Source organism: Agelaius phoeniceus, chromosome 1 (assembly GCF_051311805.1).
Source record: "Agelaius phoeniceus isolate bAgePho1 chromosome 1, bAgePho1.hap1, whole genome shotgun sequence".
Taxonomy (NCBI): Eukaryota; Metazoa; Chordata; class Aves; order Passeriformes; family Icteridae; genus Agelaius; species Agelaius phoeniceus.
In genome coordinates this window covers 43,765,171-43,789,341 of record NC_135265.1, presented here as the reverse complement: position 1 = coordinate 43,789,341, position 24,171 = coordinate 43,765,171, and the positions used below count along the sequence as shown (strand labels likewise).

The 24,171-nt window shown below is 37.4% G+C and overlaps 1 protein-coding gene across 1 annotated transcript in view; it reads right to left on the bottom strand.

Annotated features, from left to right (window-relative positions):
* Positions 1-23,390, bottom strand: part of COL6A6 (collagen type VI alpha 6 chain) — a 42,513-nt gene extending 19,123 nt beyond the window's left edge. Inside the window, exons 1-15 of the mRNA XM_077176619.1 lie at positions 23,339-23,390; positions 17,988-18,331; positions 14,901-14,979; positions 14,174-14,319; positions 13,987-14,079; positions 12,597-12,650; positions 12,055-12,126; positions 11,554-11,580; positions 9,055-9,099; positions 8,771-8,824; positions 8,483-8,545; positions 7,260-7,325; positions 6,114-6,167; positions 5,139-5,174; positions 327-389 (exon numbers count right to left, since the gene is read on the bottom strand). Of these exons, the coding sequence (XP_077032734.1) occupies positions 327-389; positions 5,139-5,174; positions 6,114-6,167; positions 7,260-7,325; positions 8,483-8,545; positions 8,771-8,824; positions 9,055-9,099; positions 11,554-11,580; positions 12,055-12,126; positions 12,597-12,650; positions 13,987-14,079; positions 14,174-14,319; positions 14,901-14,979; positions 17,988-18,269 (1,134 nt within the window). The 5' untranslated portion in view covers positions 18,270-18,331; positions 23,339-23,390. The remainder of the gene's footprint in view (positions 1-326; positions 390-5,138; positions 5,175-6,113; positions 6,168-7,259; positions 7,326-8,482; positions 8,546-8,770; positions 8,825-9,054; positions 9,100-11,553; positions 11,581-12,054; positions 12,127-12,596; positions 12,651-13,986; positions 14,080-14,173; positions 14,320-14,900; positions 14,980-17,987; positions 18,332-23,338) is intronic.
* Positions 23,391-24,171: the final 781 nt, after the last annotated feature.

The window sequence follows — 24,171 nt, the reverse complement described above, 5'->3', positions numbered from 1 at the left end:
TTATGTATTTATTGTTGGCAATTTCTAATGAATTCATTTTGACAGTTTCTGCTTGATAATATCATGTAAGTTGGAGATGTGTTGGCTAAATTACTTTTTTTTGCTACCTATGCTCCTCTTTTAATTTCACTAGAAGTTGCAGCCATGTAACTTGTCACATTTAATTCCTTAGGCTTACAGAAAAGATTTGCCAAGAAGGAGTCTTACTCATAATATTCATTAGTTGAAGTTAGCAAAGCTTTCCAAAATACAAACAAAACATCAAGGCAGAAAATTTATTTTCTCCATAACTAACATAAAAACAACTCAGAAGTTCTATTAGTTACCTGGGGGCCTGGAAGACCAGTTTCTCCTGAGTAACCTGTTTCTCCCAGATCTCCTTGCTCACCCTGCCAGAACAAAACCCAAGAAAACAACAGTGAACACAGACAAATTAGTATCTCTCATTTGTACATCAAAAGGTAATAATCTAGTATCTGTACAGAGTAACAGTCGATAGAATGCTTTTCAATGCTATCAAACAATTTTCAAACAGCTTCAAATTCCTATTGAAGAAAACTCAAATAAAAAGCAGAGGAGTAGCTTTTCTTTGGTTTTTTGGAGGGTGTGATGAATATAAAAGCTGCAGCAGAAGAGATCAGTTTTATTTTGCTGAATACATTTACACCATGTCTCAGCAATATTTGTGCATTACCTTTGTCCACTGTGGAGACCAGAAGTCATAAAGCCAGGCCACAAGGCCAGATCCTCTTTCCCCTTATCCATGGGAAATGGCTTTTGGGGGGGAATCATGACTTCACAATCACACTAGAATTAGACCTCTTTTTACTCCCCATCTTTCACTCTGGTTATTCAGTGAGGCAAATAAAATCTGCCTTGATGATGGAAAAAAAATTCCTGCTCCCATCTCCATAAAGTTGCCATCTGAGGATGAGTCAGTTTAGCTGATGTCCATAAGAAATACTCACTGACTTCTGGATTGAGTAAAATGGTGACAATTAGCATCAAGATATTACAGGCCTTGTAGATCCCCTTTCACTGGAGAAATCATAAACATATGCCTGAAGATTCTTGGGAAACAGATGGTTCTGGAAAGAATCTTCTGAGGAAAAATGAATTTTAAAGGCTGAAATTTCATGCTGCGCCATATGAATGAAACAAAAGATAACAACAGAAAAAAAAAGCCGAAAGCAAAAAAGAATGTTAATTTATATCCAGAGTAAGAACACTGTAAAATAGAACATCAGCAAGTATATGATATTGACAGATGTAAAAAATAAAATTGAAATAGATTTCCACAAAAATAATTTTGACTATAATAAAAATTGATACATATCTACTAAAATTCAAAACCAATTTAAAGTTTTCGGCTACTTAAATTTACTTTGAATCAAAACCTAGAAAAATTGCTGTCCTTTTTTCTCCCCTGCCTTTTCCTCTCTCTCTTGCCTTTCTATAAGTTAATCTCCTTTTTCTCCTCACTATTTTGCTTTATTTCCATCACATATATTGCAGTGCTGTTCTTGTCTGTGACAAACACCTCTCTGATACCACATCACACCTTCTATTCCTTCTGCCTGCTGACTACTTCTGACTGTTAAGAATGGCTAGCTATGCCTCTTTATGTTATTTTAACTATTTGAAAAAATTAGCCTCCTTTTAGAACAGAAAGGCACAGTCAATTGGAACTGCAAGTCCTGGGAGGAGTCCTTTTTAGGATATGGTGAACAGAAGTGTGTTCATGCTGACTGCAAGAGAAGTAAATTACTTTGTTAAAGAGGGTGTTATTTCAGTGCCTTTTATTAACAGCTGAAGCTAAACCAAGTCCTTTTGTGTTAGGTGGGTGAATTCTGGCTCACTGTCTCTAACTTGATTATTTGTCTCTGAGTACATTACCACCAATATCCCTCTTATCTACCTGACAGAGGAATTCTTCTTTATCCCATTTCAGCACAAAACCTTCCTCCTCTAGAGGGACTGGCCATATCTAATTTCCCTACAAAGCAGGATACTGTGCTCCACAGAAGGGCCCTTGAAGACCCCACAAATGTCAAGACTAAATAGATCTGCCTCCTGGACCAGGGACACCAGGAGAGCTTCACAGTGAAGCTCTCGTAACTTCTGCTGATAGAGCTATGCCCTGTGGCAGCTTTGTAACATCCTGCCATGAAAGAGATCTCAGTGGATGGACACAACACCCACAATCTTACCCAAGGATGGATGCCACTGTTGTATTGCAGGGTTTACTGTTCCATCTTGCTTCTCCAGGGATGTGGAAGATAGAAGTGTGCAATTCTCTTTTCCATTTACTTTTTGCAGCTTTTCAGTGATACCTACATTACCTGCATTTGATCATTGATTGGTGCCTACCTTTCAATGCTCAACTGACCCAGACAAATATTTTTTACATGCTTTTAGAAGTCAAAGCTTGTTGCAGACATCTTTTTATGAAAATCCTTTCTTAGGATTTTTTCTTCTTGAGAAGCTGAGAAGCTCCAAGAACAAAATGTAAACAATGGTTACCTGCTGCTGTGGAATGCAGCAGGTGGATCCGTGATTGGTCTCGTGTGGATGTTTGGATTTAGTGACCAGTCACGGCAGAGCTGGCTCTCTCTCTGTCCGAGCCAGCTGCCTTTGTTATCATTCTTTTCTATTCTATTCTTAGCTTAGCTAGCCTTCTGAGATGAAACTTCCCCTTCTATTCTTTTTACTATAGTTATAATGTAATATATATATCATAAAATAATAAATCAAGCCTTCTGAATATAGAGTCAAATCCTCGTCTCTTCCCTCATCCAAAGACCCCTGTGACCACTGTCACAAAAGCTGATCATCAAGTACTTGAATGAAAACAGTTTGAAAGTTCTCTGTTACTGTGAGTTTCAGTCATTTCTCTTGTTCCCTGTCATTTTACAAAAGTGTGGCTGCATCACTGGCTGAGGGGGCTTCCATGGACATGAAGAGAGTTGTCTGAACTAAGATTCAATGAGTTGAAAAGGTTCAACTAACTCTGTACTCTGTGAATTTACTAAACAAGTTGAACATTCTTATTTTCTAACCACATAAGGTTCTTCTGCTTGTTAGTACAGCCAAGATATAGTAAAGATCCATTTCTACTGACTTCAGTTTTGGTCCTGTTACAACCATATCTTAGTGGGACTATTTCTTTTTGTTGGTAGGTGACAGAATAATGCAAACATTCATGAGATATCAGCTGCAATCCAAGAAGGAAAAGAAAAAAAATGCACCAAGTTTCCTAATTATCCAAGAAATTGATTTCTGAGTGATCAAGCAATGACTGGGATAATTAAGAGGCAGACTTGATGAATATTCTTCAATATTTTAATCTAAAATGTCTTCATAAACCCTATAAAGAATTTCTGAGATAGAAATAGGAAACAACTGCAAAATGCTCATAGTCTTTCAACTTATGCTGATCCTGGCAATAGCCAAAGCATGGTGCTTTCTCCCTGCTGGCAGATAGTATCAAAATCTTCCAGTCTATTCCTATCTACAATGCCTCAGTGAAAATTTTGGATTTTCAAAGTGAAATCCAAATTGGGGCTTTCAGAAACCAGGTAGGGAAAATGGTTTTGGCACATAGCATACATGTGTATTGCAAAAACCTGGGAAGTGACCAGACTGTAGTTTAGGGAACTTGCAGGACTCTCCCTTCTGATTGACATTTCCCAGTGAAATATCAATTTAAATCATTCTAAATGTAAAAAAACTGTGTTACTGGGCTGTCACACAGAGGAAAAAAGTAATAAAGGTATAGCAAAACCTCTCAACAGGAGAGGGACAGGAAGCCCAGAAATCAGAAACAAATCAAACACTGGGCCACTGAAGAAATATTATTGTCATAAAAGACAGTCCTTTTCCTTCACTGAAATTTTTGTTCTATATTGCATCACTAGGGTTATTCTTGCTATTATTTATTAACATTTTACACCTGACCTACTCAAAATGCTGGTTGACACTTTCATTCAGAAGCTGCAACTCTACCCATTCCCCAGACTCCAACACACAGCGGAACTTCAAGATATATTCCACCCAGTTGGTACTGACAATGTTGTACACAAAATTGCAACGTTTCCTTGGATTTATATGCACTAAGACAAAGAGGGAAATACTGTATCATGGCATATACCATCTTTCTTATCAGGGTTAGCAACTTGGCAAAGAGATTGGGTCAAATGTAAACCACTTGTGCTAAAGCAAGGTTTTCTAGAACAATCATGTAACCGATACTTGAGAATACCTAGAATTTAATTTTTACTTGCATTAACCCACCCTTGAATATAGCTGCTTTTAGATTTACTTTGATAACTGTATTTTGTAATCCATACCCTGGGTGAAAGAAAACAAAGAAAACAAGTTTTCTTTTCCAAGAACATTATCTGGATCATCATTGAAGAGAATTGCAGTGATGTCTTCACTAGGTACATCTCAGGAAAGTTTTCTTTCATTGTGACCCTGTGGGGTATAAGTCTAGGAAAACCAGGACTACCACCTAACAATGAGAGGGATTTTGTCATCTCTCAATTACACGAGAGATTTTTCTACCAGAGGATCTTCCTGGAATGATCAGACAGCATGCAGTGGGTTTTACCTATTCTGTACATTCTTCTAGATATTGACTTGGGAAATTATTTCCAAACTCTTGATTATGTTATATGCTTGAGCCCATTGTCAGAGCTGCAGTTAACACTCTTTATTTTGAGCAAAGCATTGTGTAGGACTTGCCCTAATTTTATCTGTGCTGCACATGTGTATCACACAAATCTCTGTTCATGCAGCAAAGGAGGAATAAACTGTCAGATTTGCAGACTGACTTCTCATTCCTGTCATCTTTAGTGACAGTCTTTTCTCTAGCTACATTCCCATACTTGCCCTAATAGTAAAAGTAACTGTCCTTTTATTTTGACTGTCCTTTTATCCCTTCCAATTCCAAATCCTTCAAGTCAGGAGGGTCTCTACTACACCCACCTGAGAAGCTGCCTTGGCTTGAAATAAACTTTTGATTGTTAAACACTTGTGTCTTGGCTCACAATGAAATTTTTCCCTTAAGAGGAGCAAACACTCAGGCTGGACATGTAGCTGCATTTAAATAGGTAGCAGCAGTGTCAGCCACTCACCTTTATACCTGGAGGGCCTCTTCGACCCGCTGCACCCTAGGAAGGAGTGGCATGAGAGATTACATCCAGAATACTGAGCAACGTGTGAAACAGCAGCTTATCATAAAACACATTATACATTCAATAAAACCAAATACAGCTTAAAGAAAGCAGAGATTATTTTCACAGAAAGATTTAAGGTTAAAAAAAAATGAGAAAAAGGTAGATTTGGGACAGAAATTCTTACACAAGTAAGTCTTTCCAAAAAGAAAAAAGATTTTAGATCCTTAATGAGTGCAGAGAGAAGACATTTCAACAAAATTCTGGAAAACATCTTACCAGTTTACCCTTTGGCTAAAATAAAGAGAACAAAAGCCCTTTTCTCCCCCTATGAGCCCAGAGGTTTGCACCACTTACTGCTGCACACTGCTCAGCAGCTCTTGTGAATGTTACTGCTAAACCTTTAGGATGTTTTTGCAGCCTGATTGAGAACTGATCATGCCAGACTTTGGCATTAGGCACAATGCTGACAGACTAGAAGAGGGTCCTTCACAATTTCCAATCTCCAGTGAACTAAAAAAGAGGAGCTCAGCTGCCAGTGAGCTTATCTATATGCTTGAACAGACATAGAAAACTTGTAGCCAAGGGCAGAAAGAAGAGATTGATTAATCTAGGGTGGAATCTTGAAGCATTTAAGGCTCATTGAAAAAGAAATTGAGTTTAAGGTTTGTTACTTCACATGAATCAGACCTGGAATTAACAGGAATGCAAATTCCCAATTTTAAAGAAAAGAAAACACATTGCAATATATATAAACTACCAGATTTGAAGCCAAATGTGTTTCTCCTTGGAAACTTTAGAAGATTTTTCTTCTCTCTCCTTGCAGGAGTTTGAAGGGTGGTTTAAAAGGAAGAAGACAAAAATGGGTTTTCTTGGTGGGAACCCCACTATGTGTTTTATTAGTTATTTCCACCCCCTATTGATTGCTATTCTTACATCTAGGCCAGCATCACCCTGCTCTCCTTGGGGTCCTTGTGGGCCTGGGTCTCCCTGAAAAACAAAGTAATGACCAAGCTCTTTAAACACTCTCCTTTTTCTTGTACATGCACATTCTTCTTTATACATTTCTTCTTTGTTTCTTCTGCTAAGAATATTCATTGCAGTCAGTTGTGTCATACTAATGTAAATTCTTGCTTTTTAGAAATCATTTGTACTCAAAAATGATAAACCAGACAGATCATGTCTGTTTTGGATTTCCAGTTACTAACAGCCAATACTAAGTAAAGGCTTCTGTGAAATCACTTCTGTTGACTTCAGCCTTTCAACTGGACTACTTGAGATTTGCTTCCAAAGCGTCATCAATCCCAATTATTCATCCAAAAGTAACCCTCTGAATTTTTCTACTGCTTTCAACACATTCTGCATAGACATACATGTATGCATAAAATCCTACTTGTTCAGAGAGAAACAGACTTCTGAAGCAGTGGATTCTTCCCACATGTTTGCCATCCTCTTAAGCTTTCATTCACCATCATTTTTTTGCTACTGTCCAACTACTTATTAGCTTTGTTTACTCTTTCCAAACAAATTTTAATGGTAATGCAAGCCATGCTTTTCTGTTATGCCTCTTTCCTCACAGTCTTGCTAAAACACCTGTTAAAAACTCAAATATCACCATATATCCCAGCTCTTATATTTTATTTACAGATCAAAATGGGTATTTTGATCTGTAAATAAAATATAAGAGCTGGGATATATGGTGATATTTGAGTTTTTACACCCTGAGGCAATAGCAGTTCCATAACAAAATGAGTATAGCCTGTTGATACCCCATGCATTTTTCCCAGCACAGTTTTTAACAGTATCCTTACAACCCTTTACTTGAAGCCTTTCAGGCTACTGATGTCAATTTGTGGAAGAATAACATATTTATACTAAATCCGTGTTTTCCATTAGTTCTACATTGTGAGAATATTTCCATAGTATTTGTAAACATTCTTTTTTTTTCATTTTTCTTGTATCAAGGAGTTCCTAAAGCTTTCTGTGTTGCAAACAAACAAAAACCTCCTTGTTCATTGGACAGCCAGTAGAAATTAACCATTTTGCAAATCCTCTCTCCATAAAATAAAACAGCTTGCTCACCTGTGATGCTAGGTTTCCTTTTTCACCCTTAGGGCCAGTAACATTATTGTTAGCCCCAGGATCTCCCTGAAAAAGATCAACAGAAAGCTCAGCATTTTCTGTTACCATACCTTTATTACTTTGACTACAGCAGAAGGATACAGAAATAGAATTAATTAGATTTGTAATTGCAGAGAGCAAGGAATAAAAAGGCTATTTTAAATGATGATGCTTGTAAGATCTCAATATAGGAAGTTCTGCAAAGTCCACCAAGTTCTTTTCCACAGGGATTAAAAGCAAAATTTCTAAAGGACAACAAATTAAACTGCAAATGTGAAATTGTTCTGGTTGATTTGGTATAGTTAATTGAGTTACGATCATAACTCATGACTTTCATTTGGGGCTTACACTAGAATGGAGTTCCATTTAGCCACTTAATGCTAGATCAGGTGAAATCCTGATCTCTCAAAGAGGCAAATTACCATGTCACTTGAACTCTTTTTTTTTTTTCAATATAAGCTTTAAAGACAGGAGTCAGCACAATATATGACTGGAACAAAGTATTTGAAATATATGTGAAAAGACAAAGTTGTGTCTTTTCAGTACAAGAATTGTGGCATCTGCACTGGAATTTTAGTCCAGGGAATGCATTTATGTACATCTCCGGAACATGCAAAGAAAAAATATGAATATAAAGAAGTAACCTGCCTTTGCACCATTATAAATTGCTAACCAAGAGTCAGTGCATAGGACTTTCAAGTGATCCAGAATTCCTCTGTAGGGTGGGAACAAACAGGGAAGACTGACCTAGTCCTGGTCTTTCCATCAGACTGTCTGGTCTAGTGTGAGCTGTCCCTGCCCATGCAGGGGGGGTGGAACTAACTAGTTGATCTTTAAAGTCCCTTTCAGTCCAAGCCATTCTAAAATTCTATGATAAGCAGCTCCAAAAGGAGTTATGTTGCCTACACTGAAAACAAACAAACAAACAAACAAACAAACAAACATCATAAACAAGCAGGAGTCCTGAGGCTTAAACATCTGCTTCCAAGCAACACATCAAAACATATCAGTCCATCTACATCTAAAGAGTTCAGGACTCCTAGAATATGCTATTCTTCTTGCAGAGTACTGCATTTTCTAGGACTGGGAAAAACTCTTCAAATCCTCAAATATTTTAGACCTCTCCATCACAAAATCAAGGAGCAAATCAATGAAATACAGTAAAAATAAAGGAATGCACTTACATGATCTCCTCTTAGACCAGATTCTCCTCGTTCACCTGGTTCTCCTCTGGGGCCTTTTCTGCCCTAAATTCATAAAAAGAGCACAAACAATTCAGGTACCAGTATAAATAGTATCTGTGGCAGCAGAGGGCCAGATCTGTTGAAGTCAGTGGAGCTACAATGATTAGAGCAGGAGTGACAGCATATTAGAGAACAGGCAGCTATTAAAAACAACTCACAGTCATTGCAGACAGCATTACACTTTGGAAAGATGTTTCCATAAAATCTAAACTTTAAGGGGTACATCACCCGTTTCCCTCTGCTGCCTTTCTCTCCAGAAGGTCCAGGAAATCCACGTTCTCCCTAGACTCAGAAAGGGGAGAAAAAGAATAAAAATTAATATTTGCTCTTTCTGCTAAATCAGGTTCTCAAATTTTTCTGGCAGAATCCAACTTCAATCAGATATACAATTCTAGACTCCCAACAACAGAACTACTGTTCAGCATTAAAGCCCATTCAAAGCACAAAATCTGCACCTTTGAACCCTGAGGTTGTTGTCTTTAGTAGCACTGCACATTTAAAGTATTGTTTACCTGCTCTCCATCAGTGCCATCAAATCCACTCTCACCATGTTCACCCTGTAGCAATAAGGAAAAAAAGAAGCCAGTTAGCATTAGTCCACTTGTCTGTTTGAGCAAAGAAAGTGTTCACCCTGCATTGGAGAACTTGAATAAGACCTATGGTTTTAATGGTTAGCAAGAATAATAAATTTTAATTACTATAACACTGTCTAAAACAAGTAACTGTTAAGGACGCTAAATAAAAACCCAGATATTTAAATTTTAGATTTCTATCAGGATTTAAATTCTGCTTTTCCTTGTTTTAGCTTTCAAATCTTTTCCCAGCTGCAGCACCTTCAAAATCCAAATATATTCCACAATAAATTACTAGTATTTGATCTATCATGCTGATAACCTTGTCATTTTGATTTCAGCCATCGTATGTGTTTGTACTGTGCTTTTTTGCTTTTTTACATCATTTTATAACATGAACAGTGGATTGAAAAACCAGAAAGAATAGCCATGATTAAAAAGTAATTACAGAACACTGATCTTAGACTTTAGGATTTTTTAAGAAACTTCATAACTCTTTCAGCAAGAGTACATAAATACCAGGGCTACATGAATATCAGTCACCTTCACTTTCAAATTCACATTGTTTTTCTCTTCCCTTTGCCTGCAAAAATTATACACCCCATTTATGGGGTGTATCAAACACTTATGGAAGTCATTTCCCTACAAAATACTCATCCCAGACTTAAGGAGTTTGCAGTGTTAACTTGTGTGAGGCATCTAAATAAAGTTATGACTGTGAGACTCTTATTTCATTTAAGTATGCTCCACGATGTTTCAGACTCAGCCAAATAACAAAATCAGTTTTTACAGGATATTTTGAAAATTCTTCCATCTTTCTTTACTAGGATAAAAATGAAGGAATTAACTGTGTTGGCTTAATTTGTAGTGAGAAATTAATTTAGCAGAGACAACTAACCAGAAAGCTGAAACGATATTCAACAAACACTGAAAGTGGCACAAGAACAAGTTAAAACCATCAGCAGTCTCACTCTGATAGAGACTACAGATATAATTGCTTTGTAGGTTTTGATGCTAAATTGAGTTTGCAAAACCTCCTAGTTAAAATTCCTGAGGAAGAACTTCTTTCATTTAAAACAGTTCTGTACCTACTACAAGAAAAAAACAGCTGGCTGTACATTTTGATTAGATTAATATGTCACAAAGAAGAATTTCTTGAATAAGCATTCCAGAAAAATTTTGAGCACTAAGTAATCATGACTTTTACTGAGGTGCTGTTTTTTCTATCAGTCATTTCCTACCTCAGAAAACCTGAGCCAAACTTCATACTATTAAACATTCAGCATTTCCTTTTATTCAAATAGCTACAATAAAATGCCTTCCAGACTTCAGTAACCTCAATAAACTGCTTCAACCTTACTAAGTTGGCACTATTGAATCCCTTTTTTATGTCCTGAAAGTTTCATATTTTTATTAAAAAAACCCTGTGGATATAATTACACAACATAATGAAGATATTCACGTATTCACTGGATTTCAGTAGGGTGCGTGCAACTGGTAAGACCTACTGCACTATTTAACTTTGAGAAATTGAAATCATCAGCAAGTACTCTCCCTCCTCTATAATCAGACATTTTGAACATTGTAAGAAGGACAAATTACTTCAGAGAACGGAGGAAAAAAGGAAAAGAAAAGAGAAACACATGAGAAGATTAAAAAGTTACTACAGAGCAGTACTTCAAATAGAGCTGAGGTTTCAGAAACACTCTCTGAACTTTCTCCAAGCTGCTCAGTTATGGAGGCAAACATCTGAATCTTTGAGGCTCATAACTCATTTTTAGAAGTGGTTTTGTATCAAAGCATTCAATACAAGTTAATTTCATTTTAATCACTGTAGCTTGGAAGCTATTACTGTTACAGATCATTGTCTTCCAGGCTTCACTTTTTATTATCGAATTAGTGACCATATCTTCTTCATGTTTGAAAGGTTAAACAAGCAGACTTGAAATATCAACAGATGAGATGACAAACACAGCTTGAAAAGAAGTTTGGATATTGAAAACATGTCAATAATGATCTAGGGAAAATGATGTCCAAATCCCCAATAAGTATTAGTTACAACCTTTTTTTCTCTCTGCTCCTCCTCACAATTAGAGTGAGATTCAGATAACCAGAATTACCACCTTAACAGATTATCAGACTAGTCAGTCAATAAATCCTTTTCCTGTCAGTTAGACTAATAGACTGCAATCATATAAAAATACAATTATGACTGCTGATTTTGATTAATGTGATAGGTATCTTAAATCCATCCTTACAGAACCATAGCAAAAGTAAATTGAATGCTGTTTTCACACTATTTTCACACTAAGTTTTTACACTATTTTTACATTAAATTTTTACACTATTTGCCTTCTTTGTTGATTAATTTACAGGGTAACGTGAAAGGGAGCCGAAATCTGTTCTCAAAGAAAATGGATCACACATGAAAACACATACCTGACTTCCTCTATAGCCTCTGGCCCCCTGAAATTGAAAATAAATATAGATGAAATTTGGTTAAAGTGTTTTTATTGAGCTTGAAAAGCAGGGCACAATAGCTTGTTGTGCAGAGGTATGCTGAGCTCAGTATTGGTAGTCCCTACTGTAAAACCTTCTACTGTCACATATGGGATTTCCTTTCCTCTGGGAAGACAGTACAGGCTTAATTTTCATTCCCACTCCATAAAGCTTTATAGCTTTAACTAAGGTCAGTCTGGAGCTGATGGTGAAAAAGTCATCATCAAGTTGTTTAGTCAGCAAAATCCTGAGCCATTCAACCATGCTCAGGTTACATAAAAATACTTCTCAAAATTAGACAGCAAACACTGTCTGCCATTCCTACAGCTGGATCTTGATGCTCATCCATGCTTCAGAGAGACAGCACAGGGATTTGTTCCCAGTACAGAAAACAGGTTTATGGGAAACAAATTAGGAAATGTTTCAAAGTTACACACTTGCCTTATGGCCTCTGACACCAGGGCATCCCCTGTCTCCTTGAGTCCCACTGAAACCAGCTGGGCCTCTCTCCCCCTAGGAAACAAAGGAAAATGTTCAATCTCATCTATACAATGATGATTACTGGTTAATTTATCACACAAGACTAAAGCAAGACAGAACTGTATCACCATTCACTGCACCATGCAAGTCTCCTGGAAAATTTAATTCAGGCCATAAGAGAACATCAATTACTAATCTGAGTTGCATCTGGTTCTTTGCTCTCACTATCATGCCATGTTTATACTGCATTACCAATCTCTAACTCAATTGTCTGTACTTCAAGGTGGGTTGTTTTTTTTTTAACTGAATAACTAACTCACTTTGCTTTTTTAACTGCATAACTACCTCTGGTGAGGTGCAGAGGCACAGAGAAACAGATCTGTCTATTTACCTGTTTCTCTAAAACATTTTGGGTTAACATTGATGGGTATTCAGTGAATAAGTGCAGACAGGTTCAGGCACCATCTAACATCATCATAGCAGGAAGACAAATGTTTACTTACAATTCCACCCTCCTCACCAGGATGGCCAGGAGATCCACTGTAACCTGTACTTCCCTGAAAAAGGAAAATTTAAAAGTAACACTCTTCTCCAAGTGCACTGGGTTAATCTCTATCAGATTATTCAGCACATAGAGATAGAAAACATTCCCTGAAAATTAGATCTGGTTATGCTAAGGAGGGCAGCTCTCTGCATTTACACAGACATTCTGTACAGTCCTGTGTATTTGACATGGCTGGAAAAAAACCCCAAAAATAAACCCAAGAAAAGAAAAATGGTTAATATACAGTTTCAGATGTTATTTCAGGAAACTCTCTGATGGCTTAACAAAGCTCATTGTGATACCTGGTCAAATTAAACATCTTTCTAGTGATTTGGAAAAGAAAGCATTACAGTAATGAAATTATAAGGTGAAATGAAAAATATATGGAGTTGGAAAATTGTTAGGACAAAGTTATTGCAATGCCTTGCAAACACATAGGAATGTTTCAACTTTATATTGGAAGTCATGCAAATATCATTACCCTTAAGGCAAAATTTGAGCAGACAGAAACTGGAAGACAGGGAATTTCTAGTTGCAAAACAACTATGTTTACATTCTAAACTGTCTAAGCACCTTAATCTAGTCTTTTAGTAAAACAGAAAGGTATAAGAAAAGCAACAAGAGCAATGGAAACAAACAATAAATGGATTTTTGAAGTCTTAGAAGACTATACTTTTCTTAAGAGATAACCAAAATTTCATTTAACTGCAACCATATAACTGAAGAGTGTGAACTGCAGATATCATTTATCTCACATGCTGCTGGAATAAGTAGAATTAACGGAATGAATAGTAGTCAAATGGAGACTACATATATTAAAAACTTTAATAATTAATTCTACTAATATGCTGTAGAAGTAGTGGTATCTGTAATATTCAAAAAGGCTTAAGAAATCCAATTTTAAATCTTAAAAGAAGTAATCCTTTTGGATCAAAACAGACTTATAGAAGAGGACATTTGGAATAACCAGTCACAAAAGGGTAAGGCACATACCGAGTGAAAAAGGATTATTTTCTACTCTCAGCTTGTCAGTTGGAAGTTTCTCATTCCCAATAGATAATAAGCCTCTTGATTAATCAGACTTATTTTTTTAAATCCTCTCCATTTTCTGCTGAATTGGTGCAGTACAGTGCTTAATGATTTTTATATGTACAGATCATTTTCATTATAAAAATATTTTGCACAGGAGAATGCAGCAGAGAAAGTATCACATTTAATGTTTCTCCTTCATCTGTCCTAACATTAAATGTTATGGAGACCCACATGCATGCTCTGAAATACTACAAAAAGCCAGAAACACTTTGAAAAATGAAGAAGTTCTTATGTAATGTCTATCTTAGGCCTCCTACCTTCCTTCCAGGATTTCCCCGGACACCATGATCACCATTTTCTCCAAGACACTTACAAATAACCTTACAGCATTTTCTCTCTGCAACAGTATCCTGAAAAATTACAAGAAACATTTAATTTACATATACTAATCATAAACAAAGACTGATTTCCCCTGCCTTTTATTTATATCACAGAAGGACTTACAAGATTTCTCTGCAAAATATTTGCAATATCTGCAAACCCAACGCTCAGAGGTTCATTGTATCCAAACCCTCTGCCAAACTCTATTTCCCAAAATTCAGTCAAGTTCTGTGTATTGTCCAGGCCAACTAACAGAAGTGCATCAAGACCTTCAACATAAGAATAAATTTAAATTAGTGAATATCTGGAATATACAATTTAACCAACAAAATAAACTTGAATAGCAGCAATCCCCTGAAAGACTTACATTTTAAGTCTTCAATACAATATGTTAAAAGAAATCAAGCTATTGAGAAAAATGTGTAAGAGAAAAATCCAGAGCAGTAATTTTCCAACTGACTTTTCTCCCCAGCTGTCAGACCAGAATGTTACTCAGTGCCCAAACACAAGTTCATACCTGCTTTTTCCTAGAGAAGTCAGAGTTGTATCTAACCTCTGGTGCTATTCTCATCAGTGAGAAGGGTCCATCCTGAATTGCTCCAGCTGTTGGAGCTGGACTCCAGAAACTAGAACCTCTCCACCTCTAGGCATGTCTGGCATCATCTGCCATATAGTGACAAGCCAACATGTACACTGCTTCACATGGAGAAGCAAATATTCTCCCAGGGACTCCTGGGCAATTCCACATGAGCATGGAAAGGCAGTGTTAAGTGGCAAAGTTGCAATGGGGGAGCTGTACCTCAGGCCTGTGATACTAGGAGGCAGGAACATCAAAATGGTACTGTAATACCTTTAAAGCGAAGTGAGTCTGCTGCTTTCTTCAGGTCTTCCAGTGAATCATCCAGCCCATCTGAAAATACTAACAGAACCTGGCAGGAAAGGGTGTAATGACAAGTCAATTGCAAAGAAATGGAAAGTTCAGTCTTTGTAAGAATTACAGCTCCCATAGAGAAATGGCTATGAGATGGTCAAATTGCACTACACTGTGGTAGACCTGAAATATGTGCTGGAAAATGGTAGTGAGGAACAATGAGAACAGAACACAAAAGCCTCTCTTCACTGATAGCATTCCATTTGAGGGATTTTTCTTGCTGAATATAGCATAGCTATTATATTATATCTGTCCTCCTAGCATGTGAGGTAGGAGACAAATTCTTTTTTAACTTACCCACTGAAAAACTTTCTGATGTCTGAAGAGTTCTCTTATATGTGAATGTGGAGAAGAATCAAGAGCAAATTCTCCCATTTCTGCAAGAGCAGATCCCGTTGGCTGCCACACCAGGAAGTGCATCCTCTCTGGGTCTAATCTTCCCCCCATGCAGATATTTATGACCTTTTGTCTTTCCACATAGAAGGTCATCACCCTTCTCCATCTCCGCCCTATGTTTCCTTCCTAAGATATAATGTTAACTTACCTCAGGATGCTAATAATTTGTATCGGATACATTTCCATCTTTTCAGGCTAAAGAGTTATAGTTAAGGCTCTTCCAGGATGGAGGAAAAGCACAATTTCTTAGTTCCCCTTCAAGCTACCAGTCTCTTCCCATTTCTCATCTCCAATTCCCTCTTCAAACCAACAGAAGACTTCTCAGGTCCCACTCACAGAGTGGATTAGTTTGCCCGGAAAGAAGCTGCACAAATAAATTTTGTCCTATCCCCAGTGGCAATGACTTAAACTCCTCCTAAACTCTCTGACAAGCAAGTGCACAAGGACAGCTAGAGCTTCTTCCCTCCCACTCTTCATATTTTACATTCCCTATGCAAGGCAGAGCTTTGATCAATGCAAAACCTGTTACTTCTGTTAAGGTAAATTTTTCCACAGGTGACAAAAGCAAATGAAGTGATTGCCACATCAAACATCCTACTTCTGTACTAAAGCAGTTAGGGGACAAGAAATCAAGCTGGAGCTAACTGTTAAGTTACCAAACATACAATATGGAGGCATTGGTACAAATTCTGTGCTTGCTCAAGCACTGTGTGATACAGAGGAGAGCTGGACCATGGATGGGTAAACTCATCACAGATTGTTAGAGACAACGCTGTAGGCCTGGGTTTGGTTGTTTTTTCTATGATCTTTCCATTTTAAAAACATGGGGAATGGGGAATGTGGGGTGTTACTGCAGGCATTATATGTAAATGTATGTAAAGATATATTATTATGTTTACAAAGCATTTTTTTATATCAAGCTCCTGTTGAAACATATCCATTGTGGAAAATGCTGGAATTAGGTCCAACTTTTTTGATGCTAAGCAAATATATAACAAAGAAAAGAAGAAAATCAACCAGCAGATAATCATGGTCCCTGATGAGTTTTATAACTAATAATCTTTACAGAACAAGCATGTTATTGCTCAGGATCCTAGGAAGATTAAATTGTGATTTCATGTGCATTCTAAAGTCTTGCACTTTCAATTTGTACATAAACAGTGTCAGAGAAGAATATTAATCCACTGGTAAAGTGCTGAAATATGCAGCATATTTATTTATAATAATAATGTCTAAGTAGAAAGAAGGCTTGCTTAACACTGATCTCCAGAACTGGCAATTAGGAGGAAAAAAGCACTGCTCTTACTTTTATGTCAAACAAGTTCTTTCTTTGAGACTCAAAACAAGCAAAATCTCATGTGGTCATGTTCCCTGTTCAGACATTTTAAGAAATCTTTGGAAAAAAACCTCATTAAATGTGCACCAAATTGGTGCAACCCAAGTTGGTAAATCAAACACATCTATGCAAATGCTGTAAAAAATGGAATGCCAGCTTGCATCTGGAAAGCAGAGGAATTTGTACTATGGCTTCCTCACTCCATGCCAGATTAAAATTGGTGTTTCATAAAAGCGAAAATAAAGTTGGAGGAGGAAACCCCTTATGTATGTAGCAAGAACTAACCAGTCCTTCCTTAGTAGGAAGGTCTCCCTGCATGGAGACCTTAGTAAGTGCTAATATTCAAACAGCTACTACAGGACATACTCAGTGCTTTACAGAGTCAGTGCCTTATCAAGAATAAACTGTCAAGGCATTGACCCTGAAACAATCTAATGAGATTTGAATTTCTTGAACTCAAGTTGAAAGAATCACCATTCATTTCAGGAGAGATTAGATGAAACTTTGTGCTTCTCCCTTCACTTCACTTCAAGATGGATAAATTAACTGCAGCATCTAGGCAGAATTTCCTGATCATCAGTTATCTGTAAGTAGAACCCACCTTTGTTTTTGAAATTATTTGACAAGTTAATGACATGAATAAACTTCTGTAAACAAATTTCTCAGATGACCTTTTTCTGTGACTTCTGTTTCGAGCTGTCACTATTCTGGACAAAGATATTGAATCAGGAATAAGAAAATAGTTTCCTTTTAGGAATAAGAGTTCCTGAAAGAAAACTACTTTCCACTGCCCAAAGTACAGTCATTCCATGGTAGATATAAGAACGTTATCTGTAGGAATACTAATCACATGTATTAAGCCAAAAGTTCTGGGTACCATCTCACTATAGGAGTGCCTAGGGAACTGGAATTGATATATCAGATTATATCAGGTCAACAAAATAGCTGGAGGTTCTGTATAAACTTAAGAAAAGGGTGACTGAGCACTGGCACTGGCTGTCTGGAGACATTGAGGAGTCTCCATTCTTGGACATACACAAAAGCCATCAGGACATGGCCCTGGACAGCCTGCTTTAGTTGACCCTACTTGAGCAGAGGGATTGAAGAAGGGGACTTACAGGGATTCCTTCTAATCTCTACCATTCTGTGATTCTGTTTATTAGCGTCATCTATTCCTAAACTTCTTTTTGTCTTCCTGGAGTACTCAGCATCAGAGTCTGTAAATATTACACTGCCTAACTTTTCCAAGATATACATTCATACCATTAAGTTACCTTAACTTTAGCAGAAGTCACATTAAAGAAGTTCTCCTCAAGTGCCTGCAAAAAGTCTGCATTCATGTAGGAGTCCACAGTGGCCTGTGCACCTAAGAACTTCTGGATGATCTCTTCATTATAGTCTTCAAAACCAGAGTCAAAGATTAATTGTTTGCTCTGTGCCAACACTTGGAACTTGAACCCAATTTCGACTGGAGCATCACAGCTGGTATTTGGCAGTGACTCCATCTGGAGTAGAAGTCTGGGGAGGAATGCTTGCAATCTCTGTTTCAGGAGCATTGTGGCTGCTGGCTGCACACTCCTTGAAATATCAATTGCTATAGAAAGATCTATACTGCATTCTGAAAAAAAAATACAGGAAACGAGGAACTATAAACATACATGCTTTGTGATCTAGTTTTCTGTCAGAATCATGGAACAAAATTCAACACAGTAGGTTTACAGCCAGAAGTGAGAATCAGTGAGATAGATTTTCCATATACATAAAACGTCATCAACCCACAGGTGGCCATATGAACTTGCAAATACTAAATTACTCAACACCTGCACATTCCTAAACTGCAAAACATGTCTGTTCTCCAGCTGCCCAGTGTCCTCAAAGGGACTAATCTTGAAAATGTCTCCATGAGCTTTGCTACCAACTGAGAATGTACAACACAAATTCTAATTGTGAAGGGAACCTTAATGACTGACTGTGCTTTGTCACAAGACCAGGTGATACATGCAAACATAAAACAGGCCAAATAAACAAACATGAGAGAGAGAGGCAGCATTGCCTACATGAAATGTCATAACCATTGTGAAAAACAGCTGCTGTAAGGTGATGGCTACCTCAGTTATGGAATTGCTTGCATTGTTCCTTGTAATAACAATTAATAGTGTGATGTGGTTAATTCCTCCTCCTGTTCCAATCATCTTGCCTTCATTAAAACCTCAGCTAAACCACATGTTTTTTTCTTCTCTACCTTGATTACTAATTTCTCATGTTGAATTTTATTCTGTGATCCTAGATGCATTATTATTCATTGTTGTACCTCTGCAAGGAAGTCAGAGGCATGCAATTTTAGCTTTATAACAGCACTCTACCTAATTTTATTCTCTTTTCACTCATTGACTCTGAAACACTTAGCAATCACAAGATTGCTTTCTGTGTTTGCTAGTTTGGGCTTGTTCCTATTACTCCACATAATTTTTCTGAATTTTCCGTCTCTCATGGAAGAGATAAATGTCTTCAGTTCTTTAACCAAATACTTCTAGAAATAATTTAATCTCAGAGGGATCATCATTATGTTTCAATATTTTCACTTGTGGTACAAACTGCCCCCTAGAGGGTATGATCTGCCAGAAAGCAGTGTGAAAATCTTTGACTGTAAAAGGTCCAATTGAACAAGATTTTATGGCTAAAAAGACCTCAGAGCAACATCAAAACTCTATGCCTCTTATCTTTTTAGCTCACAACAAAACAATCAGTTAAATATATCTATAAATGTATACATGCCTACCCATACATGTGAACACAAAATCTAATGGATATTTCTTCCAGTATGTGTTCTTGTACAGGACACAGAGTGTGCATTCACAGTGAGATTCTTCTAAGACCTGAGTCTTTTTAGCCATACAGTTTGGAGGTAGTGTGAAGGGTAAGCATGAACTCAGCAATTTTGCACTTACAGTTGGTCATCCACACTGGTCAGCTCTTTAAATGTTCTCTGTCAAGTCCTCATTGTACCAGCAAGAGCAACAGAACAGCAGTAACTTTTTGTGTTACTATGTTGTGCATGGGGATATCCTATACCTTGTTGATAATCTCTATTTATTTTCAGGAATAAACACCTCTGTGTTGCCAAACTCTTTTTCTCACCACCTGCTCTCCTACATACATCCACATTGTTAAACTGTTCTATCTTACTGTTGCAAAGATATCTTTTTTCTGCTGCCAACATGCTGTCCCTGAAATGAAAATCTTTAAATTGAAAAATCTGTCAGTTTAAGAGAAGGTGACTGGAGATAAGGGAATTAATAGATTTATTACAGGAAAGAAGGTCAGTGAATATATTAAAGCAGATGACAGGACAAGATAAAACAGGCTTCACAGAAAGCTGATCTTCATTTTATGAGACAAATTTATGCAGATCTTAGCAATAAATATGTAGATCACTGAGATGGAACCCAATATTCTTTCCTTAACTTCTCTCTCTCTAAACAAGTGTGTAACTGTGTGTATATATATATCTACAAAGTTTACTGCTGTATCTCCCATTAACTCTCCCTGTTCCCTGCCATGAAACACCAGGAGGTGCTACTGCCTCAGCTATGGTCATACTGCTCCATGGAAGCACTTTCCCCTTCCACAGCAGCCCTCTCTCTCGGCTTGCAGGAGCCAGGGAATGCTTTTTCATCTGGGAGTCTGCTCAGCTCTTGATGGGATAAAGAGTGGGTGGAAGTACAGAGCTCATACTCAATCGGACCCAGCTGTTCTCTCTGCAAACCACCTGAGCAGATATAATTCACACGAAGTTTCTTCTGCCTTTAGGAAGAAAAGCTCAGCTCTTCATTTTGGCCCCCAACACCCTGGCAAACACTAGTGAGTTTTGGGATGTTCAAGATCTCACTAGCCTAGGATGTTCAGCTGTTGTTACAAAACACCTTGGACAAGCAGTGTGGTAATCCCAGTGTTCCTTTCTTAGTAAGTTTCTGATCACAAAGGGAACAAAACCTGGAGAACTGCGTTGGATCAATTTTATGGCATAACAAGGAGAACAAAGAGCATGCATCCAACACGTGTAAAATATCACATCTATGCGAACACAACACACAGGAAAACAACAAGGAGCTTTAAAGGACAGTCACAGTCCTTATAAGGATGAGCAAAGAGAGAAGAAATGCTCCAGAACTGTCTCTTCTTGCCATACCCAACCAATGTCATGCACTTATTCCAGTCAGAAGAGATCAGCTTTTTGATTTGTCATGCACTCCATTTTTCTTTTTTGCAACTTAACAAACACATCTACAGTATTATCAAACTACATAGCTGGCATGAATATGTAATGTTAAAGAGCAACTGTGTTTGTTCTGTACTTCAGTCTTCCCACATGATAAGGCAACTGGCAATGCAGCACCAAGTTAGAATAAACTCAGACCCAAAACCAGCATGTGATATTTGATAAAAGTTGCTATGTTAACTAAGGCATCACTGAACCTTTATTTTCTCTGGGGTTGGCAGCCTCTCAGGCTGTGTGGCATCCAATCCACTGTTGCCATCTAAAAGATGTAATAAGAGATACCACTTTCTGTTTCTCATCTAGGAAAAACTTTTGGGTAGCACCTTACTATTACCATGGATTTGTTATTCACATCTTGCCAATACCTCCTACAAATCCATGGATGGATTTTCTGACACACTCGCTGCACAGTGGCTCTGTGAGACTTCAGTTTTGTTGACAGACAGTGGCTGCTGACAGTCCCACTGAAGCAGTATGGTCAGCTGGAGATGGCAAAGCAAAGTTTCTAGGAGGTTCTTTTTAAAGTATCACTGAATTGCCTATTTCCCTCTTGTTTATTAAGATACCTGCTGGAGGTATCTGCTCTGGCTCCTTTCAGACACTGAAGAACTATGAGGGCTTAATGTGAAGCACTGTCTTACTTCAGAAGTTATTTACCATAGCAAGGAGTGCAGTGGCTCTTGACTGAAGCAAAGTACTAACTGTGAATTTTAAATATGGGCAGTACTCTTTGGTAAAACAGTTGCACTGCTGTGCAGTTAGCTCAGGTACTTCTATCAGGGACTGCAGAAAGCTGTGTGGATATTTGTCATTATACACCCAACAAAAGGTTTGTTCCTTACCCTGACCAGGGAGATGTTTGCATTAACAGACCTGATCGACATTATTTATGATGGTTTTCAGTGCATCAAGATTTTCCACTGTGAACTCTCCCTGCATCATCAGCTATTAAAAACAGTTCTCAAGGGGGATTTTATCATCCTTATGTTAGCTTCAAAGACATAGATCCCATTGCTCCTTAAAGCCTTGCTGCATCCTCTACCCTATCAGCAGAGTACTCACTGAAAAAGGCTTGGGACAAGCCTCTTTTTGGCTACCAGCACTTGCTATGAAGTGATTCTCTAGCACTGGAGGCTCTGCCCTGTTTTGGTGCCTCCTTCTTTGTAATGTAATTTTTGTATCTTCATAAGGAATCATTTTTGTTTTAAGAAGTGTCCAACAAGCATTCAGTGGATGTCACATCATTGTGCTGAATCACACCAACACAGATTTTGTCCTCCCATTGATCAGTGTGCATAATCACGAAGTTCTTTGTCCCTAGACTGCAGAATCCATCTACCAGGAAAATTATGTCTGTCATGGAAGCTTTTCTGCTGACTGAAGAAATATATTGTAAATTTCCTCTTTCCTTAAAGGTTGTGTAATCTAATAGAAAAGTAATTTTGAATCCTAATTGCTTTTCAGAATCCAAGACCTACTGGCCTTTTGCAGACTTCCATCTATTCTGTTAAATTGCTGTCACCCATTTGTTCCTTCTTTTCCCCTGATTATCATACAGAGGGTCAGAAGCTACATCCTTCTGCAACACCATTCATGGGAAAAGGAGAGATGCTCAAATCCACAACACGATTTTCATTCACAGTCTGCTCAGAACTTATCTGCAGTTAATGCATATTAAACACTTCTGTATGTCAAACACAACCATTGGAATGTTGGCCTGCTCTCAAGAGTGCAAAGGAAAAGTTAGTCATGCACTTTGAGCTCCATTCTGCATGCATACATTACTAATCAATATTTATTTTCTGAAGGAAAAAAAAAATAAGTTCACACTAACTTAAGGAGTACTAAGCACATTTCTTTGTAGTAGATGTGAAACTCATGCGTTTCCACAAATTCCAGAAGCATATAACACTAGCAGAGCATGAATGGAACAGTAATTATTTCCTCAAATCGACAGTCATGCAGAAAATATCCTGCAGCTGGGCAGAACTCTTCTCAAACAGGTCTTCCAGAACACCTGACTACCAAAATGGAACTGCTAAATACTGTGACTTACCTTGCTTTTGGCAGTCTTGTAATGGTAAGAGCTTTATGTTACTTTTGCAAATATGAAACTTAAGCATGCATGAACAAACAAAATGTAATAAGCTGTTCCATTAATTTTTGCATTTTTTAGGAAAACTCTCCTATTGTAGTTATAAGTTTCATAAAAACTGACCACATTATCCCTAATTATAATTAATAGCTAGAATGTTCTTCAATTCTTCATCTCCCTCTGACATTGGGTGCAAATGTAAAAAAGCAATATTGCTATCAACTTGAAGAGTCATTTCTTTAGTGTATTACCAGACTCCTCTGCCTCTGTAGAGAAGGTGAAAATGTAGAGAAGAAGAAGTGGTTTCCAGGCATCCATTTTGAAAATCTTCCTAAGGAAAAAAAAATCAAAGCAAAAGATATAAGAAATACAGAGCATAATTCCCTAAAACAGAGACTTGTAATTGTGGAGGAATGGAATAAGTGCATTTTATTAACACCTTGCAGGCTTTCTAGCTGTATGCAGTTTAAAGCAGCACTTGAAATTCGTAATTTTTCCCCTTAGTTTTTAACATACAGGCTTTGAACAGAGAGCTGTAGGAGTTTGACACTGATGTACAGCATATAACCAAAAGGAACTCTTCAATGCTTTGCTCTCACAATCGTTTTGTTCTGATTCACACAGCTATAGTTACAATGATCTAAAATTCAACTAAAAGCAAGCTATTCACAGTGTAAGAGTAATGGGAGTTATGCCTTTAAAATTACCTTCTAGCCTTGAAATTTCCCACCCCCACATCAATTTAAAGGAAAGCTTGGTGGTGTTATCTATATATGATACACATAGATAAGAACAAGTACTCATTTACAATTTAAATACATCAGTGGGCCACTAATAAAGACAGTTGTCATAGAAAAATGGAAATACAGTATAAAAATCTCCCAAAAGCCAAAACTCAATGCTGTGGATAATGGGAATGAAAATCTCTCAGAAAATACAAAATTAAAGCATGTTGAGCTTAAGCACACTAAACAAATGAGAACAAAACAGTTTTGTATAACTTTCTATTCTAGGACACAAGCACACTTGATTCTGCCTTTAACAACTCATTGCACTGTTTATTCTGTGTCTTAGATCTGCAAAG